Source organism: Cyanistes caeruleus, chromosome 28 (assembly GCF_971803275.1).
Source record: "Cyanistes caeruleus chromosome 28, bCyaCae1.hap1.1, whole genome shotgun sequence".
NCBI classification, from domain to species: domain Eukaryota; kingdom Metazoa; phylum Chordata; class Aves; order Passeriformes; family Paridae; genus Cyanistes; species Cyanistes caeruleus.
Genome location: NC_141728.1, coordinates 742,778 through 758,069, shown reverse-complemented (window position 1 = coordinate 758,069; position 15,292 = coordinate 742,778). Strand labels below are relative to the sequence as shown.

General features: G+C 56.8%; 2 protein-coding genes across 2 annotated transcripts in view; both read left to right on the top strand.

The window, feature by feature from the left end:
• Window positions 1-15,292, top strand: part of PSMC4 (proteasome 26S subunit, ATPase 4) — a 277,421-nt gene that overhangs the window by 156,996 nt on the left and 105,133 nt on the right. The window lies entirely within an intron of this gene.
• Window positions 1-15,292, top strand: part of MEGF8 (multiple EGF like domains 8) — a 172,158-nt gene that overhangs the window by 145,033 nt on the left and 11,833 nt on the right. Inside the window, exons 35-41 of the mRNA XM_086864863.1 lie at window positions 1,815-2,029; window positions 4,441-4,504; window positions 4,592-4,741; window positions 7,412-7,574; window positions 10,370-10,562; window positions 12,289-12,459; window positions 13,164-13,294. Coding sequence (XP_086720989.1) covers window positions 1,815-2,029; window positions 4,441-4,504; window positions 4,592-4,741; window positions 7,412-7,574; window positions 10,370-10,562; window positions 12,289-12,459; window positions 13,164-13,294 — 1,087 coding nt within the window. The remainder of the gene's footprint in view (window positions 1-1,814; window positions 2,030-4,440; window positions 4,505-4,591; window positions 4,742-7,411; window positions 7,575-10,369; window positions 10,563-12,288; window positions 12,460-13,163; window positions 13,295-15,292) is intronic.

Here is a 15,292-nt window from a genome sequence, read left to right as displayed (position 1 = left end):
TCTCACCTGTCCCATCCCACCTGATCTCACCTGTCCCATCTCACCTGTGCTCACCTGTGCAGGTGAGACCCGTCGCATCCTGAGCGTGCAGCCCAGCTACGACTGGACGTGTTTCAGCCACTCCCTGCTCACCTGACCTCACCTGTCCCATCCCACCTGTCCCATCTCACCTGACCTCACCTGTCCCATCCCACCTGTCCCATCTCACCTGTCCCATCTCACCTGTCCCATCTCACCTGTCCCATCTCACCTGATCTCACCTGACTTTACCTGTCCAGGTGAGACCCATCGCATCCTGAGCGTCCAGCCCAGCTACGACTGGACGTGTTTCAGCCACTCCCTGCTCACCTGACCTCACCTGTCCCATCTCACCTGTCCCATCTCACCTGTCCCATCTCACCTGTCCCATCTCACCTGTCCCATCCCACCTGATCTCACCTGTCCCACCTGATCCCACCTGTGCTCACCTGTCCCATCCCACCTGACCTCACCTGACCTCACCTGTCCCATCTCACCTGATCTCACCTGTCCCATCCCACCTGTCCCATCTCACCTGTCCCATCTCACCTGTCCCATCTCACCTGTCCCATCCCACCTGATCTCACCTGACTTTACCTGTGCAGGTGAGACCCGTCGCATCCTGAGCGTGCAGCCCAGCTACGACTGGACGTGTTTCAGCCACTCCCTGCTCACCTGACCTCACCTGTCCCATCCCACCTGATCTCACCTGTCCCATCCCACCTGTCCCATCTCACCTGTCCCATCTCACCTGTCCCATCTCACCTGTCCATCCAGGTGAGACCCGTCGCATCCTGAGTGTCCAGCCCAGCTACGACTGGACGTGTTTCAGCCACTCCCTGCTCACCTGACCTCACCTGTCCCATCCCACCTGTCCCATCTCACCTGTCCCATCCCACCTGTCCCATCCCACCTGATCTCACCTGTCCCATCTCACCTGTCCCATCTCACCTGATCTCACCTGATCTCACCTGACCTCACCTGTCCCATCTCACCTGATCTCACCTGATCTCACCTGACCTCACCTGTCCCATCTCACCTGATCTCACCTGATCTCACCTGACCTCACCTGTCCCATCTCACCTGTCCCATCTCACCTGATCTCACCTGTCCCACCTGACCTCACCTGTCCCATCCCACCTGATCCCACGTGTCCCATCTCACCTGTCCCATCCCACCTGTCCAGGTGAGACCCGTCGCATCCTGAGTGTGCAGCCCAGCTACGACTGGACGTGTTTCAGCCACTCCCTGCTCACCTGACCTCACCTGTCCCATCCCACCTGATCCCACCTGACCTCACCTGTCCCATCCCACCTGTCCCATCTCACCTGTCCCATCTCACCTGTGCAGGTGAGACCCGTCGCATCCTGAGTGTCCAGCCCAGCTACGACTGGACGTGTTTCAGCCACTCCCTGCTCACCTGACCTCACCTGTCCCATCCCACCTGTCCCACCTCACCTGTCCCATCTCACCTGTCCTATCTCACCTGTGCTCACCTGTCCCATCTCACCTGACCTCACCTGTCCCACCTCACCTGTGCTCACCTGTCCATCCAGGTGAGACCCGTCGCATCCTGAGTGTCCAGCCCAGCTACGACTGGACGTGTTTCAGCCACTCCCTGCTCACCTGACCTCACCTGTCCCATCCCACCTGATCCCACCTGACCTCACCTGTCCCATCCCACCTGTCCCATCTCACCTGTCCCATCCCACCTGATCCCACCTGACCTCACCTGTCCCATCCCACCTGTCCCATCTCACCTGTCCCATCTCACCTGTCCCATCTCACCTGTGCAGGTGAGACCCGTCGCATCCTGAGTGTCCAGCCCAGCTACGACTGGACGTGTTTCAGCCACTCCCTGCTCAACGTGTCCCCGATGCCGGTGGAGTCGGCGCCACCCCTGCCCTGTCCCCGGCCCTGTCACCTGCAGCTCACCTGTCACACCTGCCTGAGCTCGGCCGGCGCCGACGGCGGCTGGCAGCACTGCCTGTGGAGCGTGGGGCTCAAACAGGTGAGCGGGGGGAAATCTTAGGGGATTTGGGGGAATTTTGGGGGGTTTTGGGGAATTTTTGGAGATTTTTATTGGGATTTTTTTTTAGGGGTTTTTTAGGATTTTTTTAGGATTTTTTTAGGGATTTTTTTGAGGTATTTTAGGATTTTTTAGGATTTTTTTAGGGGTTTTTTAGGATTTTTTTGGGATTTTTTAGGGGTTTTTTAGGATTTTTTAAGGATTTTTTTAGGGGTTTTTTAGGATTTTTGAAGGATTTTTTTAGGGTTTTTTTAGGATTTTTTTGGGATTTTTTAGGGGTTTTTTAGGATTTTTTTAGGGGTTTTTTTAGGATTTTTTTGGGATTTTTTTAGGATTTTTTAAGGATTTTTTTAGGGGTTTTTTAGGATTTTTTGGGGATTTTTTAAGGGGTTTTTTAGGATTTTTTAAGGATTTTTTTAGGGGTTTTTTAGGATTTTTTTGGGATTTTTTTAGGGGTTTTTTAGGATTTTTTGGGGATTTTTTAGGGGTTTTTTAGAAATTTTTTAAGGATTTTTTTAGGGGTTTTTTAGGATTTTTTAAGGATTTTTTTAGGGGATTTTTAGGATTTTTTAGGATTTTTTTAGGGATTTTTTTAGGGGTTTTTTAGGATTTTTTTAGGATTTTTTAGGGGTTTTTTTAAGATTTTTTTGGGATTTTTTTAGGGTTTTTTTAGGATTTTTTCAGGATTTTTTTAGGTGTTTTTTAGGATTTTTTTAGGATTTTTTAGGGGTTTTTTAGGAATTTTTTAAGGATTTTTTTAGGGGTTTTTTAGGATTTTTTAAGGATTTTTTTAGGGTTTTTTTAGGATTTTTTCAGGGTTTTTTTAGGATTTTTTCAGGATTTTTTTAGGGTTTTTTTAGGGGTTTTTTAGGATTTTTTTGGGATTTTTTTAGGGAATTTTTTTGGATTTTTTCAGGATTTTTTTAGGGTTTTTTAGGATTTTTTTAGGATTTTTTTAGGGTTTTTTTAGGGGTTTTTCAGGATTTTTTTAGGGTTTTTTTAGGGGTTTTTTAGGATTTTTTCAGGATTTTTTTAGGGTTTTTTAGGATTTTTTTAGGATTTTTTTCAGGTTTTTTAGGATTTTTTGGGGATTTTTTGAGGATTTTTTTAAGGATTTTTTTAAGGGTTTTTAGGGGTTTTTTGGGATTTTTTTAGGATTTTTTGGGGATTTTTTAGGATTTTTTTTAGGGTTTTTTGGGGTTTTTTAGGATTTTTTAGGGATTTTTTTAAGGTTTTTTTAGGATATTTTTAGGATTTGGGGGGGAATTTTTTCAGGTTTTTTAAGATTTTTTTTAGAATTTTTTGGGAATTTTTGGGAATTTTTTGGGGAATTTTTTGGGAATTTTTTCGGGGTTTTTTGGGAATTTTTTGGAAATTTTTTGGGAATTTTTTGGGATTTTTTTTGGGTTTTTTGGGGAAATTTTTGGGGTTTTTTTGGGGAAATTTTTGGGAATTTTTGGGGAATTTTTGGGGGTTTTTTGGGGAATTTTTTTGGGTTTTTTTGGGAATTTTTTCGGGTTTTTTGGGGAATTTTTTCGGGTTTTTTGGGGAATTTTTTTGGGTTTTTTGGGGAAATTTTTGGGGTTTTTTGGGGAATTTTTTGGGAATATTTTCAGGATTTTTGGGGAAATTTTGGGGAATTTTTTGGGAATTTTTTCGAGTTTTTTGGGAAAATTTTTGGGAATTTTTTTGGGAATTTTTTCGGGTTTTTTGGGGAAATTTTTGGGAATTTTTTGGGAATATTTTCGGGTTTTTTGGGGAAATTTTTGGGATTTTTGGGGAAATTTTTGGGAATTTTTGGGGAATTTTTTGGGGTTTTTTGGGGAATTTTTTGGGGTTTTTTAGGGAATTTTTTCGGGTTTTTTAGGGAATTTTTTTGGGTTTTTTGGGGAAATTTTTTGGGTTTTTTGGGGAAATTTTTGGGGTTTTTTGGGGAAATTTTTGGGAATTCTTTGGGAATTTTTGGGGAAATTTTGGGGAATTTTTGGGGAATATTTTCGGGATTTTTGGGGAAATTTTGGGGAATTTTTTGGGAATTTTTTCGGGTTTTTTAGGGAATTTTTTCGGGTTTTTTGGGGAAATTTTTGGGGTTTTTTGGGGAATTTTTTGGGAATTTTTTGGGAATTTTTCGGGAATTTTTGGGAATTGTTTGGGGAATTTTTTGGGAATTTTTTGGGAATTTTTTGGGGAATTTTTTGGGAATTTTTTCGGGTTTTTTTAGGGAAATTTTGGGCTATTTCAATGCGATTTTTTTCATTTTCCAGGATATTTCATCACCATTTTCACGGGGGGATTTTTTTTTTTTTTTGACCTATTCCGAATTTATTTTTTCGTTGCTTTTCCCCCCTAAAACCCCCCAATTTTAACCCCAATTTTAACCCTTTCCTCCCCAGTGCCTCAGCCCCAGCTTCGCCCCCCTCCTCTGCCTCACGGGGGGCTGCGGCCTCCTCCTCCGCGGTGGGGGAGGGGCGGCATCGGGGCTCCCCGGCTTTTGGGGGGTCCCCTCCCCTCCCCCCCCCCCCTCCCCCCAGGGCGGTGGGGGAGGGGTCTGGGAGCGCTGCCCCTCCCCCGATTGCGGGGGGGCTTCCAGGTGCTCGCAGTGCCTGCGGAGACCCCGCTGCGGCTGGTGCGCTTTTGGGGGGCAGAACGGGGGGGGGCGCTGCCTCCCCGGGGGGCTCAGCGGACCCCAAAAAGGTGAGACCCCAAATTTGGGGGGTTTGGGTAAATTTGGGGGGATTTGAGGGGGATTTGGGGGGATTTGGGGGGGCCCAAGGGGGTTTTGGGGGGGCTCAGGGGGGATTTGGGGGGGTTTGGGGGTCTCAGGTGCGCTTTTGGGGGGCAGAACGGGGGGGGGCGCTGCCTCCCCGGGGGGCTCAGCGGACCCCAAAAAGGTGAGACCCCAAATTTGGGGGGTTTGGGTAAATTTGGGGGGGTTTAGGGGGATTTGAAATGGATTTGGGGGGGTTTTGGGGGGATTTGGGGGGGCTCAGGGGGGTTTTGGGGGGGCTCAGGGGGGATTTGGGGGGATTTTGGGGGGCTCAGGGGGGATTTGGGATGGATTTGGGGGGGTTTGAGGGGATTTTGGGGGGATTTGAGGGGATTTGGGGGGATTTGGGGGGATTTGAGGGGATTTGGGGGGGCTCAGGGGGGATTTGGGGGGGCTCAGGGGGGATTTTGGGGGGATTTGGGGGGGCTCAGGGGGGTTTTGGGGGGCTCAGGGGGGATTTGGGGGGGATTTGGGGGGGTTTGGGGGTCTCAGGTGCGCTTTTGGGGGGCAGAACGGGGGGGGGCGCTGCCTCCCCGGGGGGCTCAGCGGACCCCAGAAAGGTGAGACCCCAAATTTGGGGGGTTTGGGGGGATTTGAGGGGATTTGAGGGGGATTTGGGGGGATTTGGGGGGGCCCAAGGGGGTTTTGGGGGGGCTCAGGGGGGATTTGGGATGGATTTGGGGGGATTTTGGGGGGCTCAGGGGGGATTTGGGGGGATTTTGGGGGGATTTTGGGGGGCTCAAGGTGGATTTGGGATGGAGTTCGAGGGGTTTTGGGGGGCTCAGGGGGATTTGGGGGGATTTTGGGGGGTTTGGGGGTCTCAGGTGCGCTTTTGGGGGGCAGAACGGGGGGGGGCGCTGCCTCCCCGGGGGGCTCAGCGGACCCCAGAAAGGTGAGACCCCAAATTTGGGGGGTTTGGGGGGATTTGGGGGGGTTTGAGGGGGATTTGGGGGGATTTGGGGGGGCTCAGGGGGATTTGGGGGGGATTTGGGGGGGTTTGGGGGGGATTTGGGGGAGCTCAGGGAGGATTTGGGATGGATTTTGAGGGGTTTTGGGGGGCTCAGGGGGGATTTTAGATGGATTTGGGGGGGTTTGAGGGGATTTTGAGGGGATTTGGGGGGTTTTGGGGGGCTCAGGGGGGGTTTGGGGGGGCTCAGGGGGATTTTGGGGGGTTTTTGGGGGGCTCAGGGGGATTTTGGGGGATTTGAGGGGGATTTTGGGGGGATTTGGGGGGGTTTGGGGGTCTCAGGGGGAATTTGGGGGTGCTCAAGGGGGGTTTGGGGGGGATTTGGGGGGGCTCAGGGGGGGTTTGGGGGGGTTTGGGGGTCTCAGGTGCGCTTTTGGGGGGCAGAACGGGGGGGGGCGCTGCCTCCCCGGGGGGCTCAGCGGACCCCAAAAAGGTGAGACCCCAAATTTGGGGGGTTTGGGTAAATTTGGGGGGATTTGAGGGGGTTTGGGGGGGATTTGGGGGGATTTTGGGGTGTCCAGGGGGGGATTTGGGTGGTCCAGGGGGGATTTTGGGGGATTTTGGGGGGATTTTGGGGGTTTTGGGGGAGATTTGGGGGGGCTCAGGGGGATTTTGGGGGGATTTGGGGGGGATTTGGGGGGATTTTGGGGGAGATTTGGGGGGGATTTTGGGGGATTTTGGGGGTTTTGGGGAAGATTTGGGGGGCTCAGGGGGGATTTGAGGGGGATTTTGGGGCCGTTTTTGGGTCAATTTTGGGGTTTTTGATGGGTTTGGGGTGATTTTTTTGGGGTATTTTTGTTGGAATTTTGGGAATTTTGGCGGGAATTTCGGGAATTCCGAGCTCACTTCCGGGTTACCTGTCCCAGGTGAGCCCCACACCTGCGGGCCCGGGGGGGTTTGGGGCCGTTTTTGGGTCAATTTTGGGGGTTTTGGGGCCGTTTTTGGGTCAATTTTGGGGTTTTGGGGGTTTTTGGGGCGATTTTGGGGTTTTTGGGGCCGTTTTTGGGTCGATTTTGGTTGTTTTTAATGGGAATTTTGGGGGTTTTTGGTTGGAATTTTGGGAATTTTGGCGGGAATTTTGGGAATTCCAAGCTCACTTCCGGGTTACCTGTCCCAGGTGAGCCCCACACCTGCGGGCCCGGGGGGGTTGGGACCATTTTTGGGTCAATTTTGGGGTTTTTGGGGCCGTTTTTGGGTCAATTTTGGGGTTTTTGGGGCCGGTTTTGGGTCAATTTTGGGGTTTTTGGGGTTTTTGGGGCCGTTTTTGGGTCAATTTTGGGGTTTTTGGGGTTTTTGGGGCCGTTTTTGGGTCAATTTTGGGTCAATTTTGGAGTTTTTGGGGCCGTTTTTGGGTCGATTTTGGTTGTTTTTAATGGGAATTTTGGGGGTATTTTTGTTGTAATTTTGGGAATTTTGGCGGGAATTTCGGGAATTCCGAGCTCACTTCCGGGTTACCTGTCCCAGGTGAGCCCCACACCTGCGGGCCCGGGGGGTTTGGGGCCGTTTTTGGGGCGATTTTGGGGTTTTTGATGGGTTTGGGACCATTTTTGGGGGGTTTTTAATGGGAATTTTGGGAATTTTGGCGGGAATTTTGGCAATTCCAAACTCACTTCCGGGTTACCTGTCCCAGGTGAGCCCCACACCTGCGGGCCCGGGGGGGTCTGGGCGTTCCTGAGCTGCCCCCCCGAGGACGAGTGCCAGAACGGGCACCACACCTGCGGAGCCAGCCAGGTGTGCCGGGACCTGCCCGACGGCTACACCTGCACCTGCAGGGCGGGGTACAGCCCCGACAGGTGAGGGGACACCTGGGGACACCTGGGGACACACCTGGGGACACACCTGGGGACAGCTGGGGACACCTGGGACACACCTGGGGACACACCTGGGGACACCTGCGGAGCCAGCCAGGTGTGCCGGGACCTGCCCGACGGCTACACCTGCACCTGCAGGGCGGGGTACAGCCCCGACAGGTGAGGGGACACACCTGGGGACACCTGGGGACACACCTGGGGACACCTGGGGGGTGGGGACACACCTGGGACACACCTGGGGACACACCTGGGGACACACCTGGGACACACCTGGGGACACACCTGGGGGGAGGGGACACACCTGGGGACACACCTGGGACACACCTGGGACACACCTGGGGACACACCTGGGGGGAGGGGACACACCTGGGGACACACCTGGGGACACCTGCGGAGCCAGCCAGGTGTGCCGGGACCTGCCCGACGGCTACACCTGCACCTGCAGGGCGGGGTACAGCCCCGACAGGTGAGGGGACACCTGGGGACACCTGGGGACACACCTGGGGACACCTGGGGACACCTGGGGACACCTGGGGACACACCTGGGGACACACCTGGGGGGAGGGGACACACCTGGGGACACACCTGGGGACACACCTGGGGGGAGGGGACACACCTGGGGACACCTGGGACACACCTGGGGGGAGGGGACACACCTGGGGACACACCTGGGACACACCTGGGGGGAGGGGACACACCTGGGGACACACCTGGGGACACCTGCGGAGCCAGCCAGGTGTGCCGGGATCTGCCCGACGGCTACACCTGCACCTGCAGGGCGGGGTACAGCCCCGACAGGTGAGGGGACACCTGGGGACACCTGGGGACACACCTGGGGAGAGGGGACACACCTGGGGACACACCTGGGGACACACCTGGGGACACCTGCGGAGCCAGCCAGGTGTGCCGGGACCTGCCCGACGGCTACACCTGCACCTGCAGGGTGGGGTACAGCCCCGACAGGTGAGGGGACACCTGGGGACACACCTGGGGACACCTGGGGACACACCTGGGGACACCTGGATACACCTGGGGACACCTGGGGACACACCTGGACACACCTGGGGACACCTGGGGACACCTGGGACACACCTGGGGACACCTGGGGACACCTGGGACACACCTGGGGACACCTGGGGACACCTGGGGACAGGGGACACACCTGGGACACACCTGGGGACACCTGCGGAGCCAGCCAGGTGTGCCGGGACCTGCCCAACGGCTACACCTGCACCTGCAGGGCGGGGTACAGCCCCGACAGGTGAGGGGACACACCTGGGGACACACCTGGGGACACCTGGGGACACACCTGGGGACACACCTGGGGACACCTGCGGAGCCAGCCAGGTGTGCCGGGACCTGCCCGACGGCTACACCTGCACCTGCAGGGCGGGGTACAGCCCCGACAGGTGAGGGGACACCTGGGGACACCTGGGGACACACCTGGGGACACCTGGGACACACCTGGGGGGAGGGGACACACCTGGGATACACCTGGGGACACACCTGGGGGGAGGGGACACACCTGGGGACACACCTGGGGACACACCTGGGGACACACCTGGGGGGTGGGGACACACCTGGGACACACCTGGGGACACACCTGGGGGGAGGGGACACACCTGGGACACACCTGGGACACACCTGGGACACACCTGGGGACACACCTGGGGGGAGGGGACACACCTGGGACACACCTGGGGACACCTGCGGAGCCAGCCAGGTGTGCCGGGACCTGCCCGACGGCTACACCTGCACCTGCAGGGCGGGGTACAGCCCCGACAGGTGAGGGGACACCTGGGGACACACCTGGGGAGAGGGGACACACCTGGGGACACACCTGGGGACACACCTGGGGACACACCTGGGGACACCTGGGGACACACCTGGGGACACCTGGGGACACACCTGGGGGGAGGGGACACACCTGGGGACACCTGGGGACACACCTGGGGACACCTGGGACACACCTGGGGACACACCTGGGGACACACCTGGGGACACACCTGGGGAGAGGGGACACACCTGGGGACACACCTGGGGACACACCTGGGGGGAGGGGACACACCTGGGGACACACCTGGGGACACCTGCGGAGCCAGCCAGGTGTGCCGGGATCTGCCCGACGGCTACACCTGCACCTGCAGGGCGGGGTACAGCCCCGACAGGTGAGGGGACACACCTGGGGACACACCTGGGGACACACCTGGGGACACCTGGGGACACACCTGGGGGGAGGGGACACCTGGGGGGAGGGGACACACCTGGGGACACACCTGGGGGGGAGGGGACACACCTGGGGACACCTGGATACACCTGGGGACACACCTGGAGACACTTGGGACACACCTGGGGAGAGGGAGGGGACACCTGGGGACATCTGGGGACACACCTGGATACACCTGGGGACACCTGAGACACACCTGGGGACACCTGAGACACACCTGGGGACACCTGAGACACACCTGGGGACAGCTGGGAACACCTGGGGACACACCTGGAGAGGGGGAGGGACACACTCAGGTGTCCCCAGGTGTGTCCCAGGTGTCCCCAGGTGTCCCCAGGTGTATCCAGGTGTGTCCCCAGATGTCCCCAAGTGCATCTCAGGTGTCCCCAGGTGTGTCCCAGGTGTCCCCAGGTGTATCTCAGGTGACCCCAAGTGTCCCCAGGTGTGTCCCAGGTGTCCCCAGGGTGTCCCCAGCTGTCCCCAGGTGTCCCCAGGTGTGTCTCAGGTGTCCCCAGGTGTCCCCAGGCGCTGACCCAGGTGTGTCCCCCAGCCGCACAGGTGAGTGCCGCCCCGTGTGCCGCCAGGGCTGCGCCAACGGTACCTGCGTGGAGCCCGACAGGTGTCGCTGTCACTTCGGCTTCGTGGGCAACACCTGCGCCACGCCCTGCGCCTGTAACGGCCACAGCGACTGTGCGGGACCGGCCGCGCGCCACACCTGCCTCAGGTGTATGAACAACACACAGGTGAGACACCTGGGGACACCTGGGGACACCTGGGGACACACCTGGACACACCTGGACACACCTGGGGACACCTGGGGACACCTGGGATACACCTGGGGACACCCAAAACACACCTGGGGACACCTGGATACACCTGGGGACACCCAGAACACACCTGGGACACACCTGGGACACACCTGGGGACAGCTGGGGACACCCAGAACACACCTGGGGACACCTGGGACACACCTGGGGACACCTGGGGACACCTGGACACACCTGGGGGGGTTCCATGGGCAACACCTGCGCCACGCCCTGCGCCTGTAACGGCCACAGCGACTGTGCGGGACCGGCCGCGCGCCACACCTGCCTCAGGTGTATGAACAACACACAGGTGAGACACCTGGGGACACCTGGGGACACCTGGGGACACCTGGGGACACCTGGGGACACACCTGGGGACACCTGGGGACACACCTGGACACACCTGGATACACCTGGACACACCTGGGGACACCTGGGGACACCCAAAACACACCTGGGATACACCTGGGGACACCTGGGGACACCCAGAACACACCTGGGGACCCACCTGGGGATACCTGGGGACACCCAGAACACACCTGGGGACACCTGTGTCACTTGTGTCACCTGTCCCTGTCTCACCTGTGTCACCTGTCCCTGTGTCACCTGTCCCTGTCCCACCTGTGTCACCTGTCCCTGTGTCACCTGTCCCACCTGTCCGTGTCACCTGTCCCTGTGTCACCTGTCCCTGTGTCACCTGTCCCTCTCCCACCTGTCTCACCTGTCCCTGTGTCACCTGTCCGTGTGTCACCTGTCCCTGTGTCACCTGTCCCTGTCTCACCTGTCTCACCTGTCTCTGTCTCACCTGTGTCACCTGTCTCACCTGTCCCTGTCCCACCTGTCTCACCTGTCCCTGTCTCACCTGTGTCACCTGTGTCACCTGTCCCTGTCCCACCTGTGTCACCTGTCCCTGTGTCACCTGTGCAGGGCCCGCAGTGCCAGCAGTGCCGGCCGCTGTTCGTTGGCTCCGCCCTCGGGGGCGGGGCCTGTCTCACCTGTCCCTGTCCCACCTGTGTCACCTGTGTCACCTGTGTCACCTGTCTCACCTGTCCCTGTCTCACCTGTGTCACCTGTCTCACCTGTCTCACCTGTGTCACCTGTCCCTGTCTCACCTGTCCCTGTCCCACCTGTCTCACCTGTCCCTGTCTCACCTGTGTCACCTGTCCCTGTCTCACCTGTCCCTGTCCCACCTGTGTCACCTGTCCCCTGTGTCACCTGTCCCTGTCTCACCTGTCCCTGTCCCACCTGTGTCACCTGTCCCTGTGTCACCTGTCCCACCTGTCTCACCTGTCCCTCACCTGTGTCACCTGTCCGTGTGTCACCTGTCCCTGTGTCACCTGTCCCACCTGTCTCACCTGTCCCTCACCTGTGTCACCTGTCCGTGTGTCACCTGTCCCTGTGTCACCTGTCCCTGTGTCACCTGTCCCTGTCTCACCTGTGTCACCTGTCCCTGTGTCACCTGTCCCACCTGTCTCACCTGTCCTTGTGTCACCTGTCCCACCTGTGTCACCTGTCCCTGTGTCACCTGTCCCTGTGTCACCTGTGCAGGGCCCGCAGTGCCAGCAGTGCCGGCCGCTGTTCGTTGGCTCCGCCCTCGGGGGCGGGGCCTGTCTCACCTGTCCCTGTCCCACCTGTGTCACCTGTCCCTGTGTCACCTGTGCAGGGCCCGCAGTGCCAGCAGTGCCGGCCGCTGTTCGTTGGCTCCGCCCTCGGGGGCGGGGCCTGTCTCACCTGTCGCAGCTTCTGCCGGAACCGCGCCCAGGTGTGCCTGAGCCGCGCCCAGCTGGAGCAACACCGCGCAGACCCCCGCAGGTACCCCCTGGAGCCACACCTGGTGAGCACCTGGACACGCCTGGGGACACCTGGGGACACCTGGGGACAGCTGGGGGGGCTTGGGGACACCTGGGGACACCTGGGACACACCTGGACACACCTGGGGACACCTGGGGACACCTGGGGACACCTGGGGATACACCTGGGGACACCTGGGGATACACCTGGGGGGGCTTGGGGACACCTGGGGACACCTGGGGACATCTGGGGACACCTGGGGACACCTGGGGATACACCTGGGACACACCTGGACACACCTGGGGACAGCTGGGGACAGCTGGGGTCACCTGGGACACACCTGGACACACCTGGGGACATCTGGGGATACACCTGGGGGGCTTGGGGACACCTGGGGACACACCTGGACACACCTGGGGACAGCTGGACACACCTGGGGACAGCTGGGGACACACCTGGGGGGCTTGGGGACACATCTGGTGAGCACCTGGACACACCTGGACACACCTGGGGACATCTGGGGACACCTGGAGGGCTTGGAAACACCTGGGGGAGCTTGGGGACACACCTGGGAACACACCTAGACTAACCTGGGGATACCTGGGACACACCTGGGGACACACCTGAACACACCTGGACACACCTGGGGACACCTGGGGACACCTGGGACACACCTGGACACACCTGGGGACATTGGGGACACACCTGGGGACACACCTGGACTCACCTGAGGCCTCACCTGTGCAGATCCACACCTGGGTGTCGGAGGGACCCAGCGAGGCCGAGGCCGTGTGCGTGAACTGCCAGAACAACAGCGTGGGGGACAGGTGTGACACCTGCCGGGCGGGGTTCTTCATGCTGGACGGGAGCTGCACCAGGTGAGACACCTGGGGACACCTGGGGACACCTGGGGACAGCTGGGGACAGCTGGGGACACCTGGGGACACACCTGGGACACACCTGGGGACACCTGGGAGACACCTGGGGACACCTGGGGACACCTGGGGACAGGTGTGACACCTGCCGGGCGGGGTTCTTCATGCTGGACGGGAGCTGCACCAGGTGAGACACCTGGGGACAGCTGGGGACACACCTGGGGACACCTGGGACACACCTGGGACACCTGGGGACACCCAGAACACACCTGGGACACACCTGGAACACACCTGGATACACCTGGGGACACCTGGGGACACCCAGAACACACCTGGGACACCTGGAACACACCTGGATACACCTGGGGACACCTGGGGACACCCAGAACACACCTGGACACACCTGGGGACACCTGGGGAACACCTGGGACACACCTGGGGACACCTGGGGACACCAAAAACACACCTGAGGACACCTGGAACACACCTGGATACACTTGGGGACACCCAGAACACACCTGGAACACACCTGGGACACACCTGGGACACACCTGGGGACACCTGGGGACACCCAGAACACACCTGGGACACACCTGGGGAACACCTGGGGACACCTGGGGACACCCAGAACACACCTGGGGACACCCAGAACACAACTGGGACACCCAGAACACAACTGGGAACACCTGGGAACACCTGGGGACACCCAGAACACACCTGGAACACACCTGGAACCCAATCTAGAACCGCTCTAGAACCGAGTCTAGAACCGATCTAGAACCAAGTCTAGAACGTTCTAGAACCGCTCTAGAACCGCTCTAGAACCGAGTCTAGAACGTTCTAGAACCGAGTCTAGAACGTTCTAGAACCCAGTCTAGAACCCGGTCTAGAACCCGGTCTAGAACACACCTGGAGACACCTGGAGACACCTGGGGACACCTGGGGACACCCAAAACCACACCTGGGGACACCTGGAGAACATCTTGGGGACAGCTGGGGACACCTAGGAGTCACTTGGGACACCTGGGGACACCTGGGGACACCTGGGGAACACCTGGGACACACCTGGGGAACACCTGGGACACCTGGGGACACCTGGGGACACCTGGGGACACACCTGGGCACACCCAGACACACCTGGGACACACCTGGGACACACCTGGGGACAGCTGGGACACACCTGGGGACACCTGGGACACACCTGGGGACACCTGGGGACACCTGGGACACACCTGGGGACAGCTGGGGACACACCTGGGGACATCTGGGGACACCTGGGACACACCTGGGGACACCTGGGGACACACGGGGACACCTGGGGAACACCTGGGATACCTGGGGACACCTGGGACACACCTGGGGACAGCTGGACACACCTGGGTGGGGACAGGACAGGTGTGACACCTGGGACAGGTGAGGGACACACCTGGGCGTGCAATGAAATGGGGAAAAATGGGGAAAAATGGGGAAAAAGTGAGAAAAAAATGAGAAAAAAATTGAGAAAAAAATTGGGAAAAACAAGAAAAAAATGGGGAAAAATTGGAGAAAAAAATGAGAAAAAATTGGGGAAAAGTGAGACAAAAATGAAGGAAAAAAATGAGGAAAAAATCAGGAAAAATGAGAAAAAAATGAGAAAAAAATGAAGAAAAATGAGGAAAAAATGAGGAAAAAAATGGGGAAAAAATGAGAAAAAAAAGAGGAAAAAATGAGGAAAAATTGGGAAAAAATAAAAAAAAATGGAAAAAATAGGGAAAAATTGGAGAAAAAAATGAGGAAAAATGGGAAAAATTGGGAAAAAAAATACGAAAAAAATGAGGAAAAAGAATGAGGAACAATTGGGGAAAAGTGAGAAAAAAATGAGGAAAAAATTGGGAAAAAATGAAAAAAAATGGGAAAAAATTGGGAAAAATGGGGGAAAAATGAGGAAAAAAAAAGAGGAAAAATGAGGAAAAATGGGGAAAAAATGAGGAAAAAATGAGGAAAAAATAAAAAAAAAATGGA